This window comes from Lepisosteus platostomus, chromosome 16 (assembly GCF_059453375.1).
Source record: "Lepisosteus platostomus isolate fLepPlt1 chromosome 16, fLepPlt1.hap1, whole genome shotgun sequence".
NCBI lineage: Eukaryota > Metazoa > Chordata > Actinopteri > Semionotiformes > Lepisosteidae > Lepisosteus > Lepisosteus platostomus.
This window is the reverse complement of record NC_142626.1, coordinates 804,614-826,311: the sequence shown is the minus strand read 5'-3', so window position 1 is coordinate 826,311 and position 21,698 is coordinate 804,614. Positions and strand designations below refer to the sequence as shown.

Here is a 21,698-nt window from a genome sequence, read left to right as displayed (position 1 = left end):
ACACTCCTGTTTCTCTGCAGCCCCTCACGGGGCTGGTTCAGTTCAGAAGCACCACACACTCTCACACAGTGCGTCATCGCTCAGAGGAAACCGCTGTTTTTACTCACCTCGGCCCTGTGTTTGGGTTCACACTGCCCTGCACCGGGAGATTAAGCAAACTGTCCAACTGAGATTTACACCATTCCTGTCTCATTCCCTACCAATCGATGCTTCAACCCGTTTAACTCAGTATTTGTCCACTCGAAGCTGTCGAGGGATACTAGGTAAAAGCTATGTTTGCGCGATAGTATAGACGACCGTTTTTTTTTTTCAGTTTTATTGAACATCAGATAATACAAGCGAAGGAGAAGAGGTTTCAAGCGGCACAATACAGCCGTGAGCTATCGCCATGCAAACCCCGGTGACGTCATCCCCGAGCGATCCCCAGCAGCCTGACCCGGAAGCTGTTGGAGAAGAGCGAGACGCCGGGGGGAGGGGGGTCAGACAAACAGGACCGGAGAGGAAAGATGGCGGAGGAGCAGCAGGAAGCGACGCAGGGAGAGATGGAAGGTAAGAAACGGGCGAAAACGGGGGCGGGAACGGCCGGCCGGCTCTCTGCAGCCCCCGACGCGGAGCTCCGCTCAGACGGCCCAGCGGTGAAACCCGAGGCCGGGGACTGAACGGGGCAGCAGGCCGCGAATCTCCGGTCTGAAAGATGGAGGGGGGGCTGCCGTTTACATGGAAACCGGAGAAGAAAGACAGGAAGGGGGACAGAGATGGAGGGATGACATTAGGAGGGGAGGGAGGCCGGCAGAGCGCCAGACCGACGGGGTGACAGTCTCCGATCCGGGGATCAGGCGGCTCTGGGTTACTGGGGGTTTGTCTGTGAGCCGACCCGACAGACCCGATCAGTGACACTCGATCGCGAACCCCGAGAGAGAGAGAGAACTGAGCGAGTTACCCCAGCCCAGCCGTCTGAACCCAGCACACTGCACCGGGGTGTCCAGTGGGGTCAGGGCTGGGGCTCACACTGCACTGGGGTGTCCAGTGGGGTCGGCGCTGGGGAGTCACACTGCACTGGGGTGTCCAGCGGGGTCAGTGCTGGGGGTCACACTGCACTGGCGTGTCCAGTGGGGTCAGTGCTGGGGGTCACACTGCACTCGGTTGTCTAGTGGGGTCAGACTGCACTGGGGTGTCCAGTGGGGTCAGTGCTGGGGGTCAGACTGCACTGGGGTGTCCAGTGGGGTCAGTGTTGGGGGTCACACTGCACTGGGGTGTCCCGTGGGGTCAGTGTTGGGGGTCACACTGCACTGGGGTGTCCCGTGGGGTCAGTGTTGGGGGTCACACTGCACTGGGGTGTCCCGTGGGGTCAGTGTTGGGGGTCACACTGCACTGGGGTGTCCAATGGGGTCAGTGTTGAGGGTCACCTTGCACTGGGGTGTCCAGTGGGGTCAGTGTTGGGGGTTAAAGTGTACTGAGGTATCTGAGGTATCGGGGTCAGTGGGTCAGTGGACAGATGTCTCGGGGTCAGTTGGTCAGTGGATGGGTGTCTTAAGGTCAGTGGGTCAGTAGATAGATGTCTCGGGGTTGGTGGGTCAGTGGACGGGTGTCTCGGGGTCAGTGGGTCAGTAGATAGATGTCTCTGGGGCAGTGGACGGGTGTCTCGGGGTCAGTGGGTCAGTAGATTGATGTCTCGGGGTCAGTGGACAGGTGTGTCGGGGTCAGTGGGTCAGTAGATTGATGTCTCTGGATCAGTGGGTCAGTGGACAGGTGTGTCAGGGTCGGTGGGTCAGTAGATAGATGTCTCGGGGTAAGTGGACAGGTGTGTCGGGGTCAGTGGGTCAGTAGATTGATGTCTCTGGGTCAGTGGGTCAGTGGACGGGTGTCTCGGGGTCAGTGGGTCAGTGGGTCTGTCAGAAGTGACCCCGTCTCTCACTCTTTGTGTCCGCAGGAGTGAACTGCCTGGCCTACGACGAGGCCATCATGGCCCAGCAGGACCGTATCCAGCAGGAGGTGAGTCCGCCCGCCACGGGGCCCCTTTGGAATCTGCTGCGATCCCCTGGGATCTGTTTTGGGAAGGATCAAGCGGTGTGCCTCCGAGGTGGGATATTCTTGGGATACGGAGTTTCCCTTGGGGCCCGGCCAGCTGGGTGGCGTGAGCTCCGTGCGCTTGGCGTGCTCGGTGTGTTCGGCGTGGTCAGTGCTCGGGCCGGGCTGGTCCGGGCAGCTGCAGGGAACAGGGATTGAGGAGGCAGGGAGGATGGAGCCCGTGCTCCAGTCTCCCTGCAGAGTTAGTGCTCAGTACAGGACAGCCGTAGGACAGCCACTGGTCAGCTGTAGGACAGCCATTGGCCAGGTGTAGGAGATCGGTAGGACAGCCGTTGGTCAAGCGTAGGACATCGGTAGGTCAGCCGTTGGCCAGGCGTAGGACATCGGTAGGACAGCCGTTGGCCAGGAGTAGGACATCGGTAGGACAGCCGTTGGTCAAGCGTAGGACATCGGTAGGACAGCCGTTGGCCAGATGTAGGACAGCCGTTGGTCAAGCGTAGGACATCGGTAGGACAGCCGTTGGTCAAGCGTAGGACATCGGTAGGACAGCCGTTGGTCAAGTGTAGGACATCGGTAGGACAGCCGTTGGCCAGGCGTAGGACATCGGTAGGACAGCCGTTGGCCAGGCGTAGGACATCGGTAGGTCAGCCGTTGGCCAGGCGTAGGACATCGGTAGGTCAGCCGTTGGCCAGGCGTAGGACATCGGTAGGACAGCCGTTGGTCAAGTGTAGGACATCGGTAGGACAGCCGTTGGCCAGGCGTAGGACATCGGTAGGACAGCCGTTGGTCAAGTGTAGGACATCGGTAGGACAGCCGTTGGCCAGACGTAGGACATCGGTAGGACAGCCGTTGGTCAAGTGTAGGACATCGGTAGGACAGCCGTTGGCCAGACATTGGCCAGGAGTAGGACATCGGTAGGACAGCCGTTGGTCAAGCGTAGGACATCGGTAGGACAGCCGTTGGTCAAGCGTATGACATCGGTAGGACAGCTGTTGGTCAAGTGTAGGACATCGGTAGGACAGCCGTTGGCCAGACGTAGGACATCGGTAGGACAGCCGTTGGTCAAGCGTAGGACATCGGTAGGTCAGCCGTTGGCCAGGCGTAGGACATCGGTAGGACAGCCGTTGGTCAAGCGTAGGACATCGGTAGGACAGCCGTTGGTCAAGTGTAGGACATCGGTAGGACAGCCGTTGGTCAAGCGTAGGACATCGGTAGGACAGCCGTTGGTCAAGCGTAGGACATCGGTAGGTCAGCCGTTGGTCAAGCGTTCTTCTATAACAGTAACTGCATTGGAGACAGACATTTAAAACAATTCCTTGTTCCATGAAAAATAACAGCTCTCTAGAAATTATAACAGTAACTGCATTGGAGACAGACATTTAAAACAATTCCTTGTTCCATGAAGAACATCATTCCTTTTTTACAACAACAAAAGCAAAACAATTCAACTAGACTGTCACAAACATTACAATCTAAAGTAGAACACTGAAAAGAAACAAGCTTGCGCCTAAAACTACAACCAAAAAACAAACAGACACAGAGGGTTTTAATGTAACAGAAGATTCTTTCCTTGAAAGTCAATCTAAAACAGGACAGCCGTTGGTCAAGCGTAGGACATCGGTAGGACAGCCGTTGGTCAAGTGTAGGACATCGGTAGGACAGCCGTTGGCCAGACGTAGGAAATCGGTAGGACAGCCGTTGGTCAAGTGTAGGACATCGGTAGGACAGCCGTTGGCCAGGAGTAGGACATCGGTAGGACAGCCGTTGGTCAAGCGTAGGACATCGGTAGGACAGCCGTTGGCCAGATGTAGGACAGCCGTTGGTCAAGCGTAGGACATCGGTAGGACAGCCGTTGGTCAAGCGTAGGACATCGGTAGGACAGCCGTTGGTCAAGTGTAGGACATCGGTAGGACAGCCGTTGGCCAGGCGTAGGACATCGGTAGGACAGCTGTTGGCCAGGCGTAGGACATCGGTAGGTCAGCCGTTGGCCAGGCGTAGGACATCGGTAGGTCAGCCGTTGGCCAGGCGTAGGACATCGGTAGGACAGCCGTTGGTCAAGTGTAGGACATCGGTAGGACAGCCGTTGGCCAGGCGTAGGACATCGGTAGGACAGCCGTTGGTCAAGTGTAGGACATCGGTAGGACAGCCGTTGGCCAGACGTAGGACATCGGTAGGACAGCCGTTGGTCAAGTGTAGGACATCGGTAGGACAGCCGTTGGCCAGACATTGGCCAGGAGTAGGACATCGGTAGGACAGCCGTTGGTCAAGCGTAGGACATCGGTAGGACAGCCGTTGGTCAAGCGTATGACATCGGTAGGACAGCTGTTGGTCAAGTGTAGGACATCGGTAGGACAGCCGTTGGCCAGACGTAGGACATCGGTAGGACAGCCGTTGGTCAAGCGTAGGACATCGGTAGGTCAGCCGTTGGCCAGGCGTAGGACATCGGTAGGACAGCCGTTGGTCAAGCGTAGGACATCGGTAGGACAGCCGTTGGTCAAGTGTAGGACATCGGTAGGACAGCCGTTGGCCAGACGTAGGACATCGGTAGGACAGCCGTTGGTCAAGCATAGGACATCGGTAGGTCAGCCGTTGGTCAAGCGTTCTTCTATAACAGTAACTGCATTGGAGACAGACATTTAAAACAATTCCTTGTTCCATGAAAAATAACAGCTCTCTAGAAATTATAACAGTAACTGCATTGGAGACAGACATTTAAAACAATTCCTTGTTCCATGAAGAACATCATTCCTTTTTTACAACAACAAAAGCAAAACAATTCAACTAGACTGTCACAAACATTACAATCTAAAGTAGAACACTGAAAAGAAACAAGCTTGCGCCTAAAACTACAACCAAAAAACAAACAGACACAGAGGGTTTTAATGTAACAGAAGATTCTTTCCTTGAAAGTCAATCTAAAACAGGACAGCCGTTGGTCAAGCGTAGGACATCGGTAGGACAGCCGTTGGCCAGACGTAGGACATCGGTAGGACAGCCGTTGGCCAGACGTAGGAAATCGGTAGGACAGCCGTTGGTCAAGTGTAGGACATCGGTAGGACAGCCGTTGGCCAGGCGTAGGACATCGGTAGGACAGCCGTTGGCCAGGCGTAGGACATCGGTAGGTCAGCCATTGGTCAGCTGTTGGCCAGGCGCAGGTCAGGCCAGCTGGTGATCAGAACTGGTGTACCAGACCCGGAGTTCTGGATGGGCTTCCTTTCTTCCGTGCTCCTCCGCATGGCTCTCGGGCCCTCTTCCGTCTGCCTTCTGCGCCCCCCCTCACCGGCTCTGCTCTTCCAGATCGCCACCAGTAACCCGCTGGTGTCGGAGCGGCAGGAGCTGTCGGTGCTGAAGAAGGAGTACGCGGAGGACGACACGGTGTACCAGCTGAAGATCAAGGCAAGGCGGGGGGGCGCCGCAGTGGGGTCACTCTCTCTCCTCGCTCCTGGTGCCGTCGGAGCCCCTGGATTGACGGGGCTGAAGGGAGCGTTGCTGCCTCAGTCATTTCACAACACAGCCCCCCCCCACACCACGCTCGGGTGGGTGTGGGGGACAGCGCCTATCCCATCGAGCAACGGGCTCAGGCCGGGGTGCGATTACGGCACGCGTGCGCGGAGACCAACCCGGGCGCACTCGCCTCACCCCCCCCCCCAGCGTGTCTGCGGACTGCGGGAGGAAACCTCATTCGTCACGTGAGGAAAACACGCAAGTTAGCTTCTCCTTGAACTTGAAACCAGGGAGAACATGCAGACTCCACACAGACAGCCCCCCCCCCCAGTGGGGTCAGTGCTGGGGGTCAGACTGCACTGGGGTGTCCAGTGGGGTCAGTGCTTGGGGTCACACTGCACTGGGGTGTCCAGTGGGGTCAGTGTTGAGGGTCAGACTGCACTGGGGTGTCCAGTGGGGTCAGTGTTGAGGGTCAGACTGCACTGGGGTGTCCAGTGGGGACAGTGCTGGGGTCACACTGCACTGGGGTGTCCAGTGGGGTCAGTGTTGGGGGTCACACTGCACTGGGGTGTCCAGTGGAGACAGTGCTGGGGGTCACACTGCACTGGGGTGTCCAGTGGGGACAGTGCTGGGGTCACACTGCACTGGGGTGTCCAGTGGGGTCAGTGTTGGGGGTCACACTGCACTGGGGTGTCCAGTGGGGACAGTGCTGGGGGTCACACTGCACTGGGGTGTCCAGTGGGGTCAGTGTTGGGGGTCACACTGCACTGGGGTGTCCAGTGGGGTCAGGGCTGGGGGGTCACACTGCACTGGGGTGTCCAGTGGGGTCAGGGCTGGGGGTCACACTGCACTGGGGTGTCCAGTGGGGTCAGTGTTGGGGGTCACACTGCACTGGGGTGTCCAGTGGGGACAGTGCTGGGGGTTAAAGTGTACTGAGGTATCTGAGGCATGTCACTTATGCTTAATATTATAGGACTGTCACTAGATACATGAGATTGTGTGTCAGAGTATGTAGATGGGTGTCTGTGGGGGTCAGTGGACAGCTGTCAGTGGGTCAGTAGATGTCTCTGGGTAGACTCCACACAGACAGCCCCCCCCCCCAGGTCCGGAACTGAACCCGAGGTCGCTGCCGACTGTCCGGAGCAGCACAGCTCCGTGACAGAGTAAAATCACACTTCTACCCTCTCCCTGCCCCTCTCGCTCAGGACTTGCACAAAAAGTATTCCTACATCCGGAAGACGAGGCCGGATGGGAACTGTTTCTACAGAGCCTTCGGCTTCTCGCACCTGGAGTCGCTGCTGGACGACGGCAAGGAGTTGCAACGGTACGGCCCTCCCCGTCCCCTCGCGCCCCTCTTCCCCGTTTCCCCGTGGCCGGGCCGCTAACAGCTGCCCCCCTCCTCTGCCCCCTGTCTCGCCCCGCCGGGGACCTGCAGGTTCAAGGCCGTGGCGGCAAAGAGCAAACTGGACCTGGTCAGTCAGGGCTTCACGGAGTTCACCATCGAGGACTTTCACAACACTGTGAGTCCGCCTCTCTCTCGGTGTAGAGTCCAGTGGGTCCGTGTGTCTGCATGAACCCCCCTCTCTCTCTCTCAGTGTGTCTGCATGAACCCCCCTCTCTCTCTCAGTGTGTCTGCATGAACCCCTCTCTCTCTCTGTGTGTCTGTATGAACCCCCCTCTCTCTCTCTGTGTGTCTGCATGAACCCCCCTCTCTCTCTCTCTCAGTGTGTCTGTATGAACCCCCCTCTCTCTCAGTGTGTCTGCATGAACCCCCTTCCCTCTCTCTCAGTGTGTCTGCATGAACCCCTCTCTCTCTCTGTGTGTCTGTATGAACCCCCCTCTCTCTCTCAGTGTGTCTGCATGAACCCCTCTCTCTCTCTCAGTGTGTCTGCATGAACCCCTCTCTCTCTCAGTGTGTCTGCATGAACCCCCCTCTCTCTCAGTGTGTCTGTATGAACCCCCCTCTCTCTCAGTGTGTCTGTATGAACCCCCCTCTCTCTCAGTGTGTCTGTATGAACCCCCCTCTCTCTCTGTGTGTCTGTATGAACCCCCCTCTCTCTCTCTCAGTGTGTCTGCATGAACCCCCCTCTCTCTCAGTGTGTCTGCATGAACCCCTCTCTCTCTCTCAGTGTGTCTGTATGAACCCCCCTCTCTCTCAGTGTGTCTGTATGAACCCCCCTCTCTCTCTGTGTGTCTGCATGAACCCCTCTCTCTCAGTGTGTCTGCATGAACCCCTCTCTCTCTCAGTGTGTCTGTATGAACCCCCCTCTCTCTCTCAGTGTGTCTGCATGAACCCCTCTCTCTCTCTCAGTGTGTCTGCATGAACCCCTCTCTCTCTCTCAGTGTGTCTGTATGAACCCCCCTCTCTCTCTCTGTGTGTCTGTATGAACCCCTCTCTCTCAGTGTGTCTGTATGAACCCCCCTCTCTCTCAGTGTGTCTGTATGAACCCCCCTCTCTCTCTCAGTGTGTCTGCATGAACCCCTCTCTCTCTCTCAGTGTGTCTGTATGAACCCCTCTCTCTCTCTCAGTGTGTCTGTATGAACCCCCCCCTCTCTCTCTCAGTGTGTCTGCATGAACCCCCCTCTCTCTCAGTGTGTCTGTATGAACCCCCCTCTCTCTCAGTGTGTCTGTATGAACCCCTCTCTCTCTCTCAGTGTGTCTGTATGAACCCCCCTCTCTCTCAGTGTGTCTGCATGAACCCCCCTCTCTCTCTCTCTCTCAGTGTGTCTGCATGAAGCCCCCTCTCTCTCTCTCAGTGTGTCTGCATGAACCCCCCTCTCTCTCAGTGTGTCTGCATGAACCCCCCTCTCTCAGTGTGTCTGCATGAACCCCCCTCTCTCTCAGTGTGTCTGCATGAAGCCCCCTCTCTCTCTCTCAGTGTGTCTGCATGAACCCCCCTCTCTCTGTGTGTCTGCATGAACCCCCCTCTCTCTCTCTCAGTGTGTCTGCATGAACCCCCCCCTCTCTCTGTGTGTCTGCATGAACCCCCTTCCCTCTCTCTCAGTGTGTCTGCATGAACCCCTCTCTCTCTCTGTGTGTCTGTATGAACCCCCCTCTCTCTCTCAGTGTGTCTGCATGAACCCCTCTCTCTCTCTCAGTGTGTCTGCATGAACCCCCTTCCCTCTCTCTCAGTGTGTCTGCATGAACCCCTCTCTCTCTCAGTGTGTCTGCATGAACCCCCCTCTCTCTCAGTGTGTCTGTATGAACCCCTCTCTCTCAGTGTGTCTGTATGAACCCCCCTCTCTCTCTGTGTGTCTGTATGAACCCCCCTCTCTCTCTCTCAGTGTGTCTGCATGAACCCCCCTCTCTCTCAGTGTGTCTGTATGAACCCCTCTCTCTCAGTGTGTCTGTATGAACCCCCCTCTCTCTCAGTGTGTCTGTATGAACCCCCCTCTCTCTCTCAGTGTGTCTGCATGAACCCCTCTCTCTCTCTCAGTGTGTCTGTATGAACCCCTCTCTCTCTCTCAGTGTGTCTGTATGAACCCCCCCCTCTCTCTCTCAGTGTGTCTGCATGAACCCCCCTCTCTCTCAGTGTGTCTGTATGAACCCCCCTCTCTCTCAGTGTGTCTGTATGAACCCCTCTCTCTCTCTCAGTGTGTCTGTATGAACCCCCCTCTCTCTCAGTGTGTCTGCATGAACCCCCCTCTCTCTCTCTCTCTCAGTGTGTCTGCATGAAGCCCCCTCTCTCTCTCTCAGTGTGTCTGCATGAACCCCCCTCTCTCTCAGTGTGTCTGCATGAACCCCCCTCTCTCAGTGTGTCTGCATGAACCCCCCTCTCTCTCAGTGTGTCTGCATGAAGCCCCCTCTCTCTCTCTCAGTGTGTCTGCATGAACCCCCCTCTCTCTGTGTGTCTGCATGAACCCCCCTCTCTCTCTCTCTCTGTGTGTCTGCATGAACCCCCCTCTCTCTCTCTCAGTGTGTCTGCATGAACCCCCCTCTCTCTCAGTGTGTCTGCATGAACCCCCCTCTCTCTCTCTCTCTCAGTGTCTGCATGAACCCCTCTCTCTCTCTCAGTGTGTCTGTATGAACCCCTCTCTCTCTCTCAGTGTGTCTGCATGAACCCCCCTCCCTCTCTCTCAGTGTGTCTGCATGAACCCCTCTCTCTGTGTGTCTGTATGAACCCCTCTCTCTCTCAGTGTGTCTGCATGAACCCCCCTCTCTCTCTCTCAGTGTGTCTGCATGAACCCCCCTCTCTCTCTCTCAGTGTGTCTGCATGAACCCCCCTCTCTCTCTCAGTGTGTCTGCATGAACCCCCCTCTCTCTCAGTGCAGTGTTCATGTACTGGAGTGTCCAGTCAGTGTGTCTGTATGAACCCCTCTCTCTCAGTGCAGTGTTCATGTACTGGAGTGTCCAGTCAGTGTGTCTGTATGAACCCCTCTCTCTCTCAGTGCAGTGTTCATGTACTGGAGTGTCCAGTTGGTCAGTGTGTCAGTATGAACCCCTCTCTCCCTCAGTGCAGTGTTCATGTACTGGAGTGTCCAGTTGGTCAGTGTGTCAGTATGAACCCCTCTCTCCCTCAGCTCATGGACTTGATCGAGCTGGTGGAGAAGCAGGGCTCTCTGGCCGAGCTGCTGACTGCTTTCAATGACCAGAGCACGTCAGACTACCTGGTGGTGTACCTGCGGCTGCTCACTTCCGGCTTCCTGCAGAGGGAGGGCACCTTCTTCCAGCACTTCATCGAGGGGGGGCGCTCCGTCAAGGAGTTCTGCCAGCAGGTACCGGGCCCGGACCGCGAGTCTCTCTCTCGGAGCGCCAGGCGTCTGCAGTGCTGCCCGAGCCCATACAGGACCCCAGTGCCCCCTCACACCTGAACTAACGAGAGCAAGCGACTGCAGGAGCTCTGCACAGCCAGGGGACGGTCTGAGCACACGGCTGGTCAACACCAGAGCTGGCCGGAGGCTCACAGGACAGAGCAGTCAGGACACCCTCCTGCACCCTCTGTCTCAGCCCTGTGCTGACGGGGCTGTCTGATCTGTCCACTCTGTCTCTGTGTCCACCCCAGGCTGTGGTCACTGAGCCTGTCCTCTCTGGACAGCCAGGTCTGCCTGTGTCCAGGCTGTGGACACTGAGCCTGTCCTCTCTGGACAGCCAGGTCTGCCTGTGTCCAGGCTGTGGTCACTGAGCCTGTCCTCTCTGGACAGCCAGGTCTGCCTGTGTCCAGTGTCTGTGTCCTGGCTGTGGTTACTGAGCCTGCCCTCTCTGGGCAGCCAGGTCTGCCTGTGTCCAGTGTGTGTGTCCAGGCTGGGGTCACTGAGCCTGACCTCTCTGGGCAGCCAGGTCTGCCTGTGTCCAGTGTGTGTGTCCAGGCTGGGGTCACTGAGCCTGACCTCTCTGGGCAGCCAGGTCTGCCTGTGTCCAGTGTGTGTGTCCAGGCTGGGGTCACTGAGCCTGACCTCTCTGGACAGCCAGGTCTGCCTGTGTCCAGTGTGTGTCCAGGCTGTGGTCACTGAGCCTGTCCTCTCTGGACAGCCAGGTCTGCCTGTGTCCAGGCTGTGGTCACTGAGCCTGTCCTCTCTGGACAGCCAGGTCTGCCTGTGTCCTGGCTGTGGTTACCGAGCCTGTCCTCTCTGGGCAGCCAGGTCTGCCTGTGTCCAGTGTCTGTGTCCTGGCTGTGGTTACTGAGCCTGCCCTCTCTGGGCAGCCAGGTCTGCCTGTGTCCAGTGTGTGTGTCCAGGCTGGGGTCACTGAGCCTGACCTCTCTGGGCAGCCAGGTCTGCCTGTGTCCAGGCTGTGGTCACTGAGCCTTTTCATTGGTCAGGACTGTCTCTGACAGCGGACTTGTATTCAGACTGTTTTTGTTGAGGGACACTGAAGTCTGTCTCCCTGTTTCTTCCACCCCCATCCATCCTCCCCGCCCCCTCTCTCCTCCTTCTGTCTCCCGCCCCCTCTCTCCTCCCCGCCCCCTCTCTCCTCCTTCTGTCTCCCTCCCCCTCTCCCTCCTTCTGTCTCCCTCCTCCTCTCCCTCCCCGCCCCCTCTCTCCTCCTTCTGTCTCCCTCCCCGCCCCCTCTCCTCCAGGAGGTGGAGCCCATGTCGAAGGAGAGCGATCACATCCACATCATCGCTCTGGCCCAGGCGCTCAACGTCTCCATCCTGGTGGAGTACATGGACAGAGGGGAGGGCGGGGCGGTCAACCACCACGTCTTCCCCGAGGGCAGCGAGCCGCGCGTCCACCTGCTCTACCGGCCGGGCCACTACGACATCCTGTACAAGTAGCCGGGACAGCGCCCCCTGCCTGCGGCGCGCGGGACTGGCGGCGTCTGCGGGACGCGGGATGTATGGAGACAGAGAGAGAGAGAGAGGGGGGCTCCGACCAGACGAGGCCGCCCCCAGAACACACACACACACACACGAGAGTAAAAAAAAAAACAAAAAAAAAGCTTAAAAAAATTAAAAACGATAGCAGTGACTCCAAACCGTTTAGCGCTGTACAGAGTTTTTTTCTCGTTTCCGTTTGTGGTTGTAAATGGTATTGACTGGCTGTCTCTTTGGTTCTTTCCTGAGTTACACGACTTCCTTTCCTGTGTTTTATTAAAGGGATTCCAATCTTGCCCGTCTGCTCCGGTTCCTGTCCCAGCCGCTGGCCCGGCACGGGGGTGGGGGTGGGGGTGGGCCGGTTGTCACGGTTCTGAGGAGATCCCAGTACGCTCTGCTGGGGAGTGGTGCTGGTTCTCTTTCTCCTGAGGTCTGGTACTCTCTGCAGCTGAAGAGCGCTGGTTCTGTCTCTGCCGAGATCCGGTACGCTCTTCTGGGGAGTGGTGCTGGTTCTGTCTCTCCTGAGATTCCGGTACTCTCTGCAGCTGAACGGCGCTGGTTCTGTTTCTCCTGAGGTCTGGTACTCTCTGCAGCTGAACAGCGCTGGTTCTGTCTCTGCCGAGATCCGGTACGCTCTGCTGGGGAGTGGTGCTGGTCCTGTCTCTCCTGAGATCCAGTACTCTCTGCAGGTGAACAGCGCTGGTTCTGTCTCTGCCGAGATCCGGTACGCTCTTCTGGGGAGTGGTGCTGGTTCTGTCTCTCCTGAGATTCCGGTACTCTCTGCAGCTGAACGGCGCTGGTTCTGTTTCTCCTGAGGTCTGGTACTCTCTGCAGCTGAACAGCGCTGGTTCTGTCTCTGCCGAGATCTGGTACACTCTACTGGGGAGTGGTGCTGGTTCTGTTTCTCCTTAGGTCTGGTACTCTCTGCAGCTGAACAGCGCTGGTTCTGTCTCTGCCGAGATCCGGTACGCTCTGCTGGGGAGTGGTGCTGGTTCTGTCTCTCCTGAGATCCAGTACGCTCTGCAGCTGAACAGCGCTGGTTCTGTCTCTCCCAAGATCCGGTACCCTCTGCTGGGGAGTGGTGCTGTTTTTTTTTTCTCCTGAGGTCCAGTATGCTCTGCAGCTGAAAAGCGTGGGTTCTGTCTTTCCTAAGATCGAGTATGTTCTGCTGGGGAGTGGTGCTGGTTCTGTTTCTCCTGAGGTCCAGTACACTCTGCAGCTGGACGGTGCTGGTTCTGTCTCTAACGAGATCCAGTACGCCCTGCAGGGGAGAGGGACACGAACCAGAGACCACAGGCGCAGGCACCAGGAAAGTGATTTAAAAGCAGGAGCAGCTCCTTTACGCAGACAGTGGCGGGTGTCTGGAACAGCAGGAATGACGCTAGGGTGCCCTTCAGTGGCAGTTTGCTGCTAAATAGCAATCAGGCTCAATAGGCAGAAAAGCTCCTCTCGTCCACCTCTGACGTTGGAAAAGACGGCTCTTTCCCCGATTCGGGGTGACCTAGAAGACTGACTGGACTGGGGCTCCCCAGGACCAGGGCTGGGGGACCCCTGATTCAGGGGGGACCTGTGAGACTGACTGGACTGGCCCCAGTCACCCCGAATCAGAGTCTTCTCAGTCTGTCCCGGAAGTACGAGGTACAGACCCACCAGCCTACCGCAGGACGCACCCGGGGAAAAATCTACATCTAACAATTAAAAAAAATACCAGAATAACTTTGTGACCGAGCAATGACTTCCTCACTATACACAATGTCCACTTTTCCTTGAGCTGCATCACCGCCTGTCGATATCCCAGCTACCACTGGCGGTAATTCAGACTCCCAAGTCAAACCGGAATCTCCAGGTGGACGGAGACGCCGCGTCGCAGCGCCCTCTGGCGGCGGGCGGGCGTGTGTCTGGCAAGATGGCGGCGGCGTTGGGCAGGCTGGTCCGCAAGAGACGTGTTTCGGTCATGTTCGCGGCCAGACACGGTTTCCCCTGGCCGTGTCGGCTCCACGGCACGCTGACAAGTACGTGGCCTCTCTCTTTCTCAGCCCCCCCGTCTCCCTGTCTCGCTCGGTGGCGCGTCTCGGCTCGCTTGCTGGCCGCTGGGGTGGGCACGCTGGCCGGGGTCGCTCTCGGCAGCAATCACAGCTCCTCGGGAGCTTTTTAAATCTCATTTAAACCCGTACCGTGCGGCTCTGTGACTGCAGCAGAGCTCCGCAGTCGTACTGGCCGATGAGGCAGAAGTTTGACCGTGTTTACTGAGCAGACGGGGAGAGCGCACAGCTCTTCAACTGCCCCAGTTACCCGGAGAGCCGTGTTTTTTACATCTGTAGTCCGTGGGCAGGACACGCTAATGACAGAATAAAGCCGGAGGAATGAGGGGTGATGATACTGCACATCCACGGTGATTAATTAAGAGTCTGCCTGTGTCTCTCTCTCCCCTCTCCCCCGTCTCCCTGTCCCTGTCTCTCCTCCCTCTCCCTCTCCCTCTTCCTGTCTTCTCCCTGTTTGCCTGTCCCTGTCCCTGTCTCTTCCTGTTCCTCTCCCTCCCCTCTGTCTCCCTCTCTGTTCCTCATCACCCTCTATCTCTCTATACCTCCTCCTCCCTCTCTTCTGTCCCTCTGTCTCTCTGTCCCTCTCTCCTGTCCCTCTGTTTCTCTGTCCCTCTTCCCTCTCTCCTGTCCCTCTGTTCCTCTGTCTCTCTGTCCCTCTCTCCTGTCCCTCTGTCTCTCTGTCCCTCCTCCCTCTCTCCTGTTCCTCTGTCTCTCTTCCCTCTCTCCTGTCCCTCTGTTCCTCTGTCTCTCTGTCTCTCTTCCCTTTCTCCTGTCCCTCTGTTCCTCTGTCTGTCTGTCCCTCTCTCCTGTCCCTCTGTTCCTCTCTCTCTCTGTCCCTCTTCCCTCTCTCCTGTCCCTCTGTTCCTCTGTCTCTCTGTCCCTCCGTCTCTCTTCCCTCTCTCCTGTCCCTCTGTTCCTCTGTCTCTCTGTCTCTCTTCCCTTTCTCCTGTCCCTCTGTTCCTCTGTCTGTCTGTCCCTCTCTCCTGTCCCTCTGTTCCTCTGTCTCTCTGTCTCTCTTCCCTCTCTCCTGTCCCTCTCTCCTGTCTCCCTGTCTCCCTGTCCAGCGGACCTGATTGAGAACATGCACAAGAAGGAGACGTGGGACCGTTTCTACCAGCAGGGCGGCGCCGGCCCCTCGCCGCTGCGCCCCTTCGAGTGGTTCTTCGGCTACCCGGCGGTGTCGGCGCTCCTGCTGTCCTTCCTGGAGCCGGGGCCCGGCCCCGAGGGCCCGGCGCGGGTGCTGGACCTGGGCTGCGGCACCTCGGACCTGGGGCCGGGCCTGTACCGCGACTCGGCCCGCGCCGTGCGGGTGACCTGCGCCGACGTGTCGCCCGCGGCCGTGCAGCTGCTGCGCCGGCGGCTGGCGGGGAGCCCCCCGCGCCCGGGGCACCCCGCCTCGCTGATCCGGGTGCTGGAGCTGGACGGCACCGCCGAGCTGGTGCCGCGGCTCGGCCCGCGGACCCTGGACCTGCTGCTGGACAAGGGCACCACGGACGCCCTGCTGCGCTCGGGCGGGGGCGCCGGGGCCGGCCGCTGCCTGCAGCAGAGCCTGGGCGCCCTGCGGCCCTCGGGGTCCCTGCTGCAGTTCTCGGACGAGGACCCCGACGCGCGCATGCCCTGGCTGGAGAGAGAGGGCCGGGGCGCCCCGGTCCGGCTGCAGGAGCTGGGCGCTCTGAGGGGGGTGAGCTACTACTGTTACATCATCAGCCCCCCCGCGCCGGTGACCACGTCGGAGACTAATGGGCAGTGACCCCAAAACTGACCCCTGTGTGTCCCCATCACTGACCCCTGTGACCCCAAAACTGACCCCCTTGTGACCCCTAAACTGCCACCTGTACCCCAGCACGGGCCCCCATGTGTCCCCATCACTGACCCCTGTGACCCCAAAACTGACCCCCCATGTGACCCCTAAACTGCCACCTGTACCCCAGCACGGGCCCCCATGTGTCCCCATCACTGACCCCTGTGACCCCAGCACTGAGCCCTGTAAACACAACGGGGGTCTGTTGTGCTGCCCCCTGCTGGTCAGTGTGGAGTAAGGACACCTCAGGGGTACACTCCGAACCAGCAGCCTCAGGGCTTGAGCCACATGCAGGCCTGGAATCAGGTCTCTTATTCTGTTGTTTTTTAAAAAAATAAAATTTCCAGTTACCTGAAAGTCATGTTCCTGGGTTTGACTCTGGAGTGGAGCTCCTTCCGTGTGGAGTCTGCATGTTCTTGCTGTGCGTATGTGGGTTCCTGCAGGTGGTCCCGGTGCTGTCAAGGTTAACTGGGACATTATCCCTGTGTGTGTGTGTCTTTACTAGAGGACTGGACGGGTCCAAAAGGTTGTTTCTTCCCTGGTCAGGAATGATGAGCTGTCTGGCACTGGAGGGAGAGATGGGGGCCATCTTGTCACACAAACTAGCTGAGCTCTCCCGTCTCTGTCCAGGAGTGTCCTTCAGGGACTGGGGCGACAGCAGTCTGGGACCTGATCTAGATTTGGGGAGACCTGGGTCTACTGTCCCTCTGTCTTTCAGTGGTTTCTGGACACACAGAGTTGACAAGAAGACACAGAGTCGGTTGTACTTTCCGAGTGTTTAATTTGCTGCTTGTGGAGTTGCAGGGTACAGAGAGTGAAAGAGTGAGAGAGAGTGAATTTCCAGCACCGTCTGTTTCTCTGATGATCAGTTAATCAGACACCAGCAGTGGAGGGTTTGAGTCACTACGCTACACCTGCAGCCTGACTCTGGGGGTTCAACCACAGGGAGTCAGTGACAGAGCTGGGGCTCCAGCTGGCCACCTCTGTGTCTAACAAGACCGGACCTGAACCCCTGGACCAGCTGTCCTCCCGGTCCAACAAGACTGGACCTGAACCGCCGGCCCAGCTGTCCTCCCTGTCTAACAAGACTGGACCTGAACCGCCGGCCCAGCTGTCCTCCCGGTCCAACAAGACTGGACCTGAACCGCCGGACCAGCTGTCCTCCTGGTCTCCCAGGTCTCACACTGTCTCTCTCTGTGCCCCCGGGTGTAATTATGAGTTTTCAGCTTATTTTGCAGTGAAACAAGAAAGACTACAGAGTTTAGGATTCATGTTAAAACCCCACCGAGACCGAGGCACCGCTGACACCAGAGTAAGGAGAAGGGGGTGGGGGGGGTGAGCCCCTGAGATTAGCACCCCAAGAGATCTGCACTCCATTTTTAGTAGACCAGACTACAGAAGCGTGCGTGTCAGCTCCACACCCTGCTCCTGGGGGAGACGGAGATCAGATTTCGGGGCTCCCTGCCTCCTCGTCTTTGTGGTTGCAGAAGGAAGGAGGGATGAGGACGTTGGGGTTCCGGATACCCCTGGTTATGTCGTAGAACCTGGGGATCACAGATGAGAGCAGCCAATGAGCAGCTCATGTTCATGAGGCCACTTTAACACCAGTTAAGAGAGACAGACAGAGAGAGAGAGAGACAGGTACAGGGAGAGAGACTACAGCGAGAGTGAGAGACAGGTACAGGGAGAGAGGCAGGTACAGGGAGAGAGAGAGACAGGTACAGGGAGAGAGACGGGTAAAGGGAGAGAGACTACAGCGAGAGAGAGAGACAGGTAGAGAGAGAGATACAGGTACAGGGAGAGAGACTACAGCGAGAGAGACAGGTACAGGGAGATAGATACTGAGAGAGACAGGTACAGGAAGAGAGAGATGATTACAGAAAGAGAGACAGGTACAGGGAGAGAGAGATGATTACAGACAGAGAGAAAGGTACACGGAGAGAGAGACGGGTACAGGGAGATCGATACAGAGAGACAGATACAGGAAGAGAGACAGGTACAGAGAGAGAGAGAAAGGTACACAGAGAGAGAGGGGCAGAGATAGAGTCATCTCCAGAAAGAGACAGATGGAGAGAGTCAATTGTGGATCAGAGAGCAAGAGACAGAGACAGGTACAGATATAGAGAGATGGAAAGACAGATAGGGCCATACAGGGACAGACATGTCCAGACAGAGACAAGTGAAGAGAGTCAATCACACGTCGGAGAGAGACAGGGGGGAGTCAATCATGGACCAGAGAGACAAGGGGTCAGTCACGGATCAGGGAGAGACAGGGAGTCAATTTGGGATCAGAAGGAGACAGGCAGTCAGTCGTAGTTCGTAGCGAGACTCACGAAGAGGCAATCCAGCCAGTACTGTTGCTGTAGTAGAGGTTTGAGATAGGCAGGCAGCCGAACTCGGTGAAGGTGGATATGTAGGTACCTAGGAGAGCCCGACACAGTGATGTATTAGTGGAGTACCACAGGGGTCTGTACTGGGACCACTGCTCTTAACTATCTATACCACTGATGTGTTAGTGGAGTACCACAGGGGTCTGTACTGGGACCACTGCTCTTAACTATACCACTGATTTGTTAGTGGAGTACCACAGGGGCCTGTACTGGGACCACTGCTCTTAACTATCTATACCACTGATGTATTAGTGGAGTACCACAGGGGTCTGTAGTGGGACCACTGCTCTTAACTATACCACTGATGTATTAGTGGAGTACCACAGGGGTCTGTACTGGGACCACTGCTCTTAACTATCTATACCACTGATGTATTAGTGGAGTACCACAGGGGTCTGTACTGGGACCACTGCTCTTAACTATCTATACCACTGATGTATTAGTTGAGTACCACAGGGGTCTGTACTGGGACCACTGCTCTTAACTATCTATACCACTGATTTGTTAGTGGAGTACCACAGGGGTCTGTACTGGGACCACTGCTCTTAACTATACCACTGATTTGTTAGTGGAGTACCACAGGGGTCTGTACTGGGACCACTGCTCTTAACTATACCACTGATTTGTTAGTGGAGTACCACAGGGGTCTGTACTGGGACCACTGCTCTTAACTATACCAGTGATGTGTTAGTGGAGTACCACAGGGGTCTGTACTGGGACCACTGCTCTTAACTATACCAGTGATGTGTTAGTGGAGTACCACAGGGGTCTGTACTGGGACCACTGCTCTTATCTATACCAGTGATGTGTTAGTGGAGTACCACAGGGGTCTGTACTGGGACCACTGCTCTTATCTATACCAGTGATGTGTTAGTGGAGTACCACAGGGGTCTGTACTGGGACCACTGCTCTTATCTATACCAGTGATGTGTTAGTGGAGTACCACAGGGGTCTGTACTGGGACCACTGCTCTTAACTATCTATACCACTGATGTGTTAGTGGAGTACCACAGGGGTCTGTACTGGGACCACTGCTCTTAACTATCTATACCACTGATGTATTAGTTGAGTACCACAGGGGTCTGTACTGGGACCACTGCTCTTAACTATCTATACCACTGATGTGTTAGTGGAGTACCACAGGGGTCTGTACTGGGACCACTGCTCTTATCTATACCAGTGATGTGTTAGTGGAGTACCACAGGGGTCTGTACTGGGACCACTGCTCTTATCTATACCAGTGATGTGTTAGTGGAGTACCACAGGGGTCTGTACTGGGACCACTGCTCTTAACTATACCAGTGATGTGTTAGTGGAGTACCACAGGGGTCTGTACTGGGACCACTGCTGCCTCTCTTTTGAGACCTGTTTTGTGCTCACAGTGAGAGAAAGGTTCTCTGCCTTTGAACCACCCCCCCTCCTCCTCACCTTGTGTCTCCGGAACCTTCCCCTTCCAGACGTTCACGAGGAGCCCCTCCCCTGGGCTGGACGACCCCCCCAGGATCACCTGGCTGAGGAATTCGGCATCGGGGGGGATCTGGATGGGCTGGAAATGGGCCTCCAGCGCCGACTTCTCACAGGTGTGGTTGTGGTAGGAGATGGTGTACTGGACAGCCTGAGGGAGAGGGGTAGTGTCAGTGGGTCAGCGTGTCAGTCAGTGTGTGGGTCAGTCAGTGTGTGGGTCAGTCAGTGTGTGGGTCAGCGTGTGGGTCAGTCAGTGTGTGGGTCTGTGGGTTTGTGTGCGATGGCTCCTACCTCCCTGTAGAGCAGTAGTTTGTCGACAGTGAGAGTCTTGTTCTTGACTGTCACGACCTCCCGGATGCGATATTTCCTCCCGAATGCGTCGTAGGTAAACTGCCCGTACACTGCGGCGTGCTCCTTGGGGTCAAACTGTGGGATCGCCGGAGAGAATCAGCAACACCGTTCAGAAGGGATCAGCTTCCTTGGACGGACTCGTGAACAGACAGGGATCGCAGACACTCCCCTGTCTGCGTGGAGTCTGCACATTCCCCAGAGACACTCCCCTGTCTGCGTGGAGTCTGCACGTTCCCCACAGACACTCCCCTGTCTGCGTGGAGTCTGCACGTTCCCCACAGACACTCCCCTGTCTGCGTGGAGTCTGCACGTTCCCCACAGACACTCCCCTGTCTGCGTGGAGTCTGCACGTTCCCCACAGACACTCCCCTGTCTGCGTGGAGTCTGCACGTTCCCCACAGACACTCCCCTGTCTGCGTGGAGTCTGCACGTTCCCTCTCCCCTCTCCAGCCTTTCAAAGACATGCTAGTTGGGTTAAGTGGGGTCCCTAATTTATCCCTCTGTGTGTGTCATGTGTGCTGCACCCATCAAGGGTACAGGCCCAGCCTGTGAACTGTGAACTATGACCTATGACCTATGACCAGTGCTTCCAGGACGGGCACTGGTTTGCCAAGACCCTGACCAGGCAGAATCCGCTCTCCGACGAGGGACTCAGAGGTGCAGAAACAATGAACAAACCAGAGAGAGGCTCCGCATTCTGGGACAGGAGGAAGAGGAAGAGGATACTCACGACAGACATGCTTCCTTCCAGGAGTGGGGGCGACGCTGCGGTAAGGGCCAGGGGGCGGGGAGAGAAGAGACAGTCGATCAGTGACTGCTTCTGACAGGGGACCAAACTGACCGGTCTCCCTGACCAGTCGTCACCCTCCTGCAGGGACTGGTGACGATGTCTCATCTCTCTTACAGAGACCCAGACTGGCCAGGATTTTCAACATGGCAGGAAAAACAACTGGGAACAGCAGCCCCAGCTCTGTGATTCCATCAAAACACAGGTCTCAGGAAACAAGGAGCATCAAGAGTGACCACACACACACACACACACACACGCGCACACACTCACAGACACACACGCACTCACACACACACACACACACACACACACACACACGCTCACAGACAGACACACATGCACTCACACACACACGCACGCGCACTCACAGACACTCACACACACGCACTCACAGACACTCACACACACGCACTCACAGACACACACACACGCGCATTCACAGACACACACACACACGCACTCACAGACACACTCACGCACACTCACACGCACTCGCACTCACACACACACACACACACGCACTCACACACACACATTCACGGACACACACACACACATGCACTCACGGACACACACACTCACACAGACACACACACTCACACACACACACACAGAAAGTACTGGGGACCAAATTCAAAAACACATTTGGAAGACGTAACACTTCCTCAGACTTTACCAGAGACAACCTCATTAACTCTCTTCAAATCTAAACTTAAAACTGACCTTTTTACCGAGGTCTGTGTCTGACTGCCGGCATCTGTACTTTTTTCATTGACTTGATTTGGGTTTTTTCTTTATTCACGGGCAGTGTCCTTGGGTTTGGAAAGGTGCTTGATAAATAAAAGTGATCATTATTATTAATACTGATTGATTTTGACAACAGCTGAGCAGACAGGTGAATTTCCTGCAATACTGATTGTTATTGATGATCTGTGCGCAATCAGGTTAATTCCCCATATTGCTGATCATTATTGACGATCTCTGAACAGATTAATTCTCCAAATTATTGATCATAATTGATAATTGCTGAACAGACACTAATTCTCCTTGTGGTCGATAACTCCTAACATACAGATTGCTTCTCAATATAATATCAATATCACTCTGGGTGATCTCTGAGCAGAGGAAAGTTTA

General features: G+C 56.4%; 3 protein-coding genes across 4 annotated transcripts in view; 2 read left to right on the top strand and 1 right to left on the bottom strand.

Moving 5' to 3' along the window:
• Positions 1 to 398: 398 nt before the first annotated feature.
• Positions 399 to 12,021, top strand: otub1b (OTU deubiquitinase, ubiquitin aldehyde binding 1b). Its single transcript, XM_088608788.1, has 7 exons — positions 399 to 549; positions 1,931 to 1,992; positions 5,326 to 5,424; positions 6,678 to 6,796; positions 6,908 to 6,992; positions 9,994 to 10,188; positions 11,490 to 12,021. Exons 1-7 carry the CDS (start codon positions 507 to 509, stop codon positions 11,685 to 11,687), a joined length of 801 nt encoding a protein of 266 aa, XP_088464914.1. The 5' UTR covers positions 399 to 506; the 3' UTR covers positions 11,688 to 12,021.
• A 115-nt stretch (positions 12,022 to 12,136) lies between these two features.
• Positions 12,137 to 15,926, top strand: cskmt (citrate synthase lysine methyltransferase). Of its 2 annotated transcripts, XM_088608790.1 has the most exons (3): positions 12,137 to 13,738; positions 14,833 to 15,556; positions 15,601 to 15,926. In XM_088608790.1, the coding sequence occupies exons 1-2, from the start codon at positions 13,633 to 13,635 to the stop codon at positions 15,516 to 15,518; spliced, it is 792 nt and encodes a 263-aa protein (XP_088464916.1). In that variant the 5' UTR covers positions 12,137 to 13,632; the 3' UTR covers positions 15,519 to 15,556; positions 15,601 to 15,926. The 2 variants fall into 2 exon arrangements, with proteins under 2 accessions (XP_088464916.1, XP_088464915.1); XM_088608789.1 differs by having other exon boundaries at positions 14,833 to 15,926.
• Positions 15,927 to 16,330: 404 nt separating this feature from the next.
• Positions 16,331 to 21,698, bottom strand: part of epdl1 (ependymin-like 1) — a 7,959-nt gene continuing 2,591 nt past the window's right edge. Inside the window, exons 4-8 of the mRNA XM_088608807.1 lie at positions 20,505 to 20,539; positions 19,715 to 19,849; positions 19,388 to 19,574; positions 17,903 to 17,990; positions 16,331 to 17,113 (exon numbers count right to left, since the gene is read on the bottom strand). Of these exons, the coding sequence (XP_088464933.1) occupies positions 17,014 to 17,113; positions 17,903 to 17,990; positions 19,388 to 19,574; positions 19,715 to 19,849; positions 20,505 to 20,513 (519 nt within the window). The 5' untranslated portion in view covers positions 20,514 to 20,539 and the 3' untranslated portion in view covers positions 16,331 to 17,013. The remainder of the gene's footprint in view (positions 17,114 to 17,902; positions 17,991 to 19,387; positions 19,575 to 19,714; positions 19,850 to 20,504; positions 20,540 to 21,698) is intronic.

Coding starts and splice junctions, on each gene's coding strand:
- otub1b (XM_088608788.1), top strand. CDS start 507: ATGGCGGAGGAGCAGCAGGAAGCGACGCAGGGAGAGATGGAAG. Junction 550..1,930: donor GACGCAGGGAGAGATGGAAG/GTAAGAAACGGG, acceptor TTGTGTCCGCAG/GAGTGAACTGCCTGGCCTAC. Junction 5,425..6,677: donor TGTACCAGCTGAAGATCAAG/GCAAGGCGGGGG, acceptor CCTCTCGCTCAG/GACTTGCACAAAAAGTATTC.
- cskmt (XM_088608790.1), top strand. CDS start 13,633: ATGGCGGCGGCGTTGGGCAGGCTGGTCCGCAAGAGACGTGTTTCGGTC. Junction 13,739..14,832: donor GCTCCACGGCACGCTGACAA/GTACGTGGCCTC, acceptor CTCCCTGTCCAG/CGGACCTGATTGAGAACATG.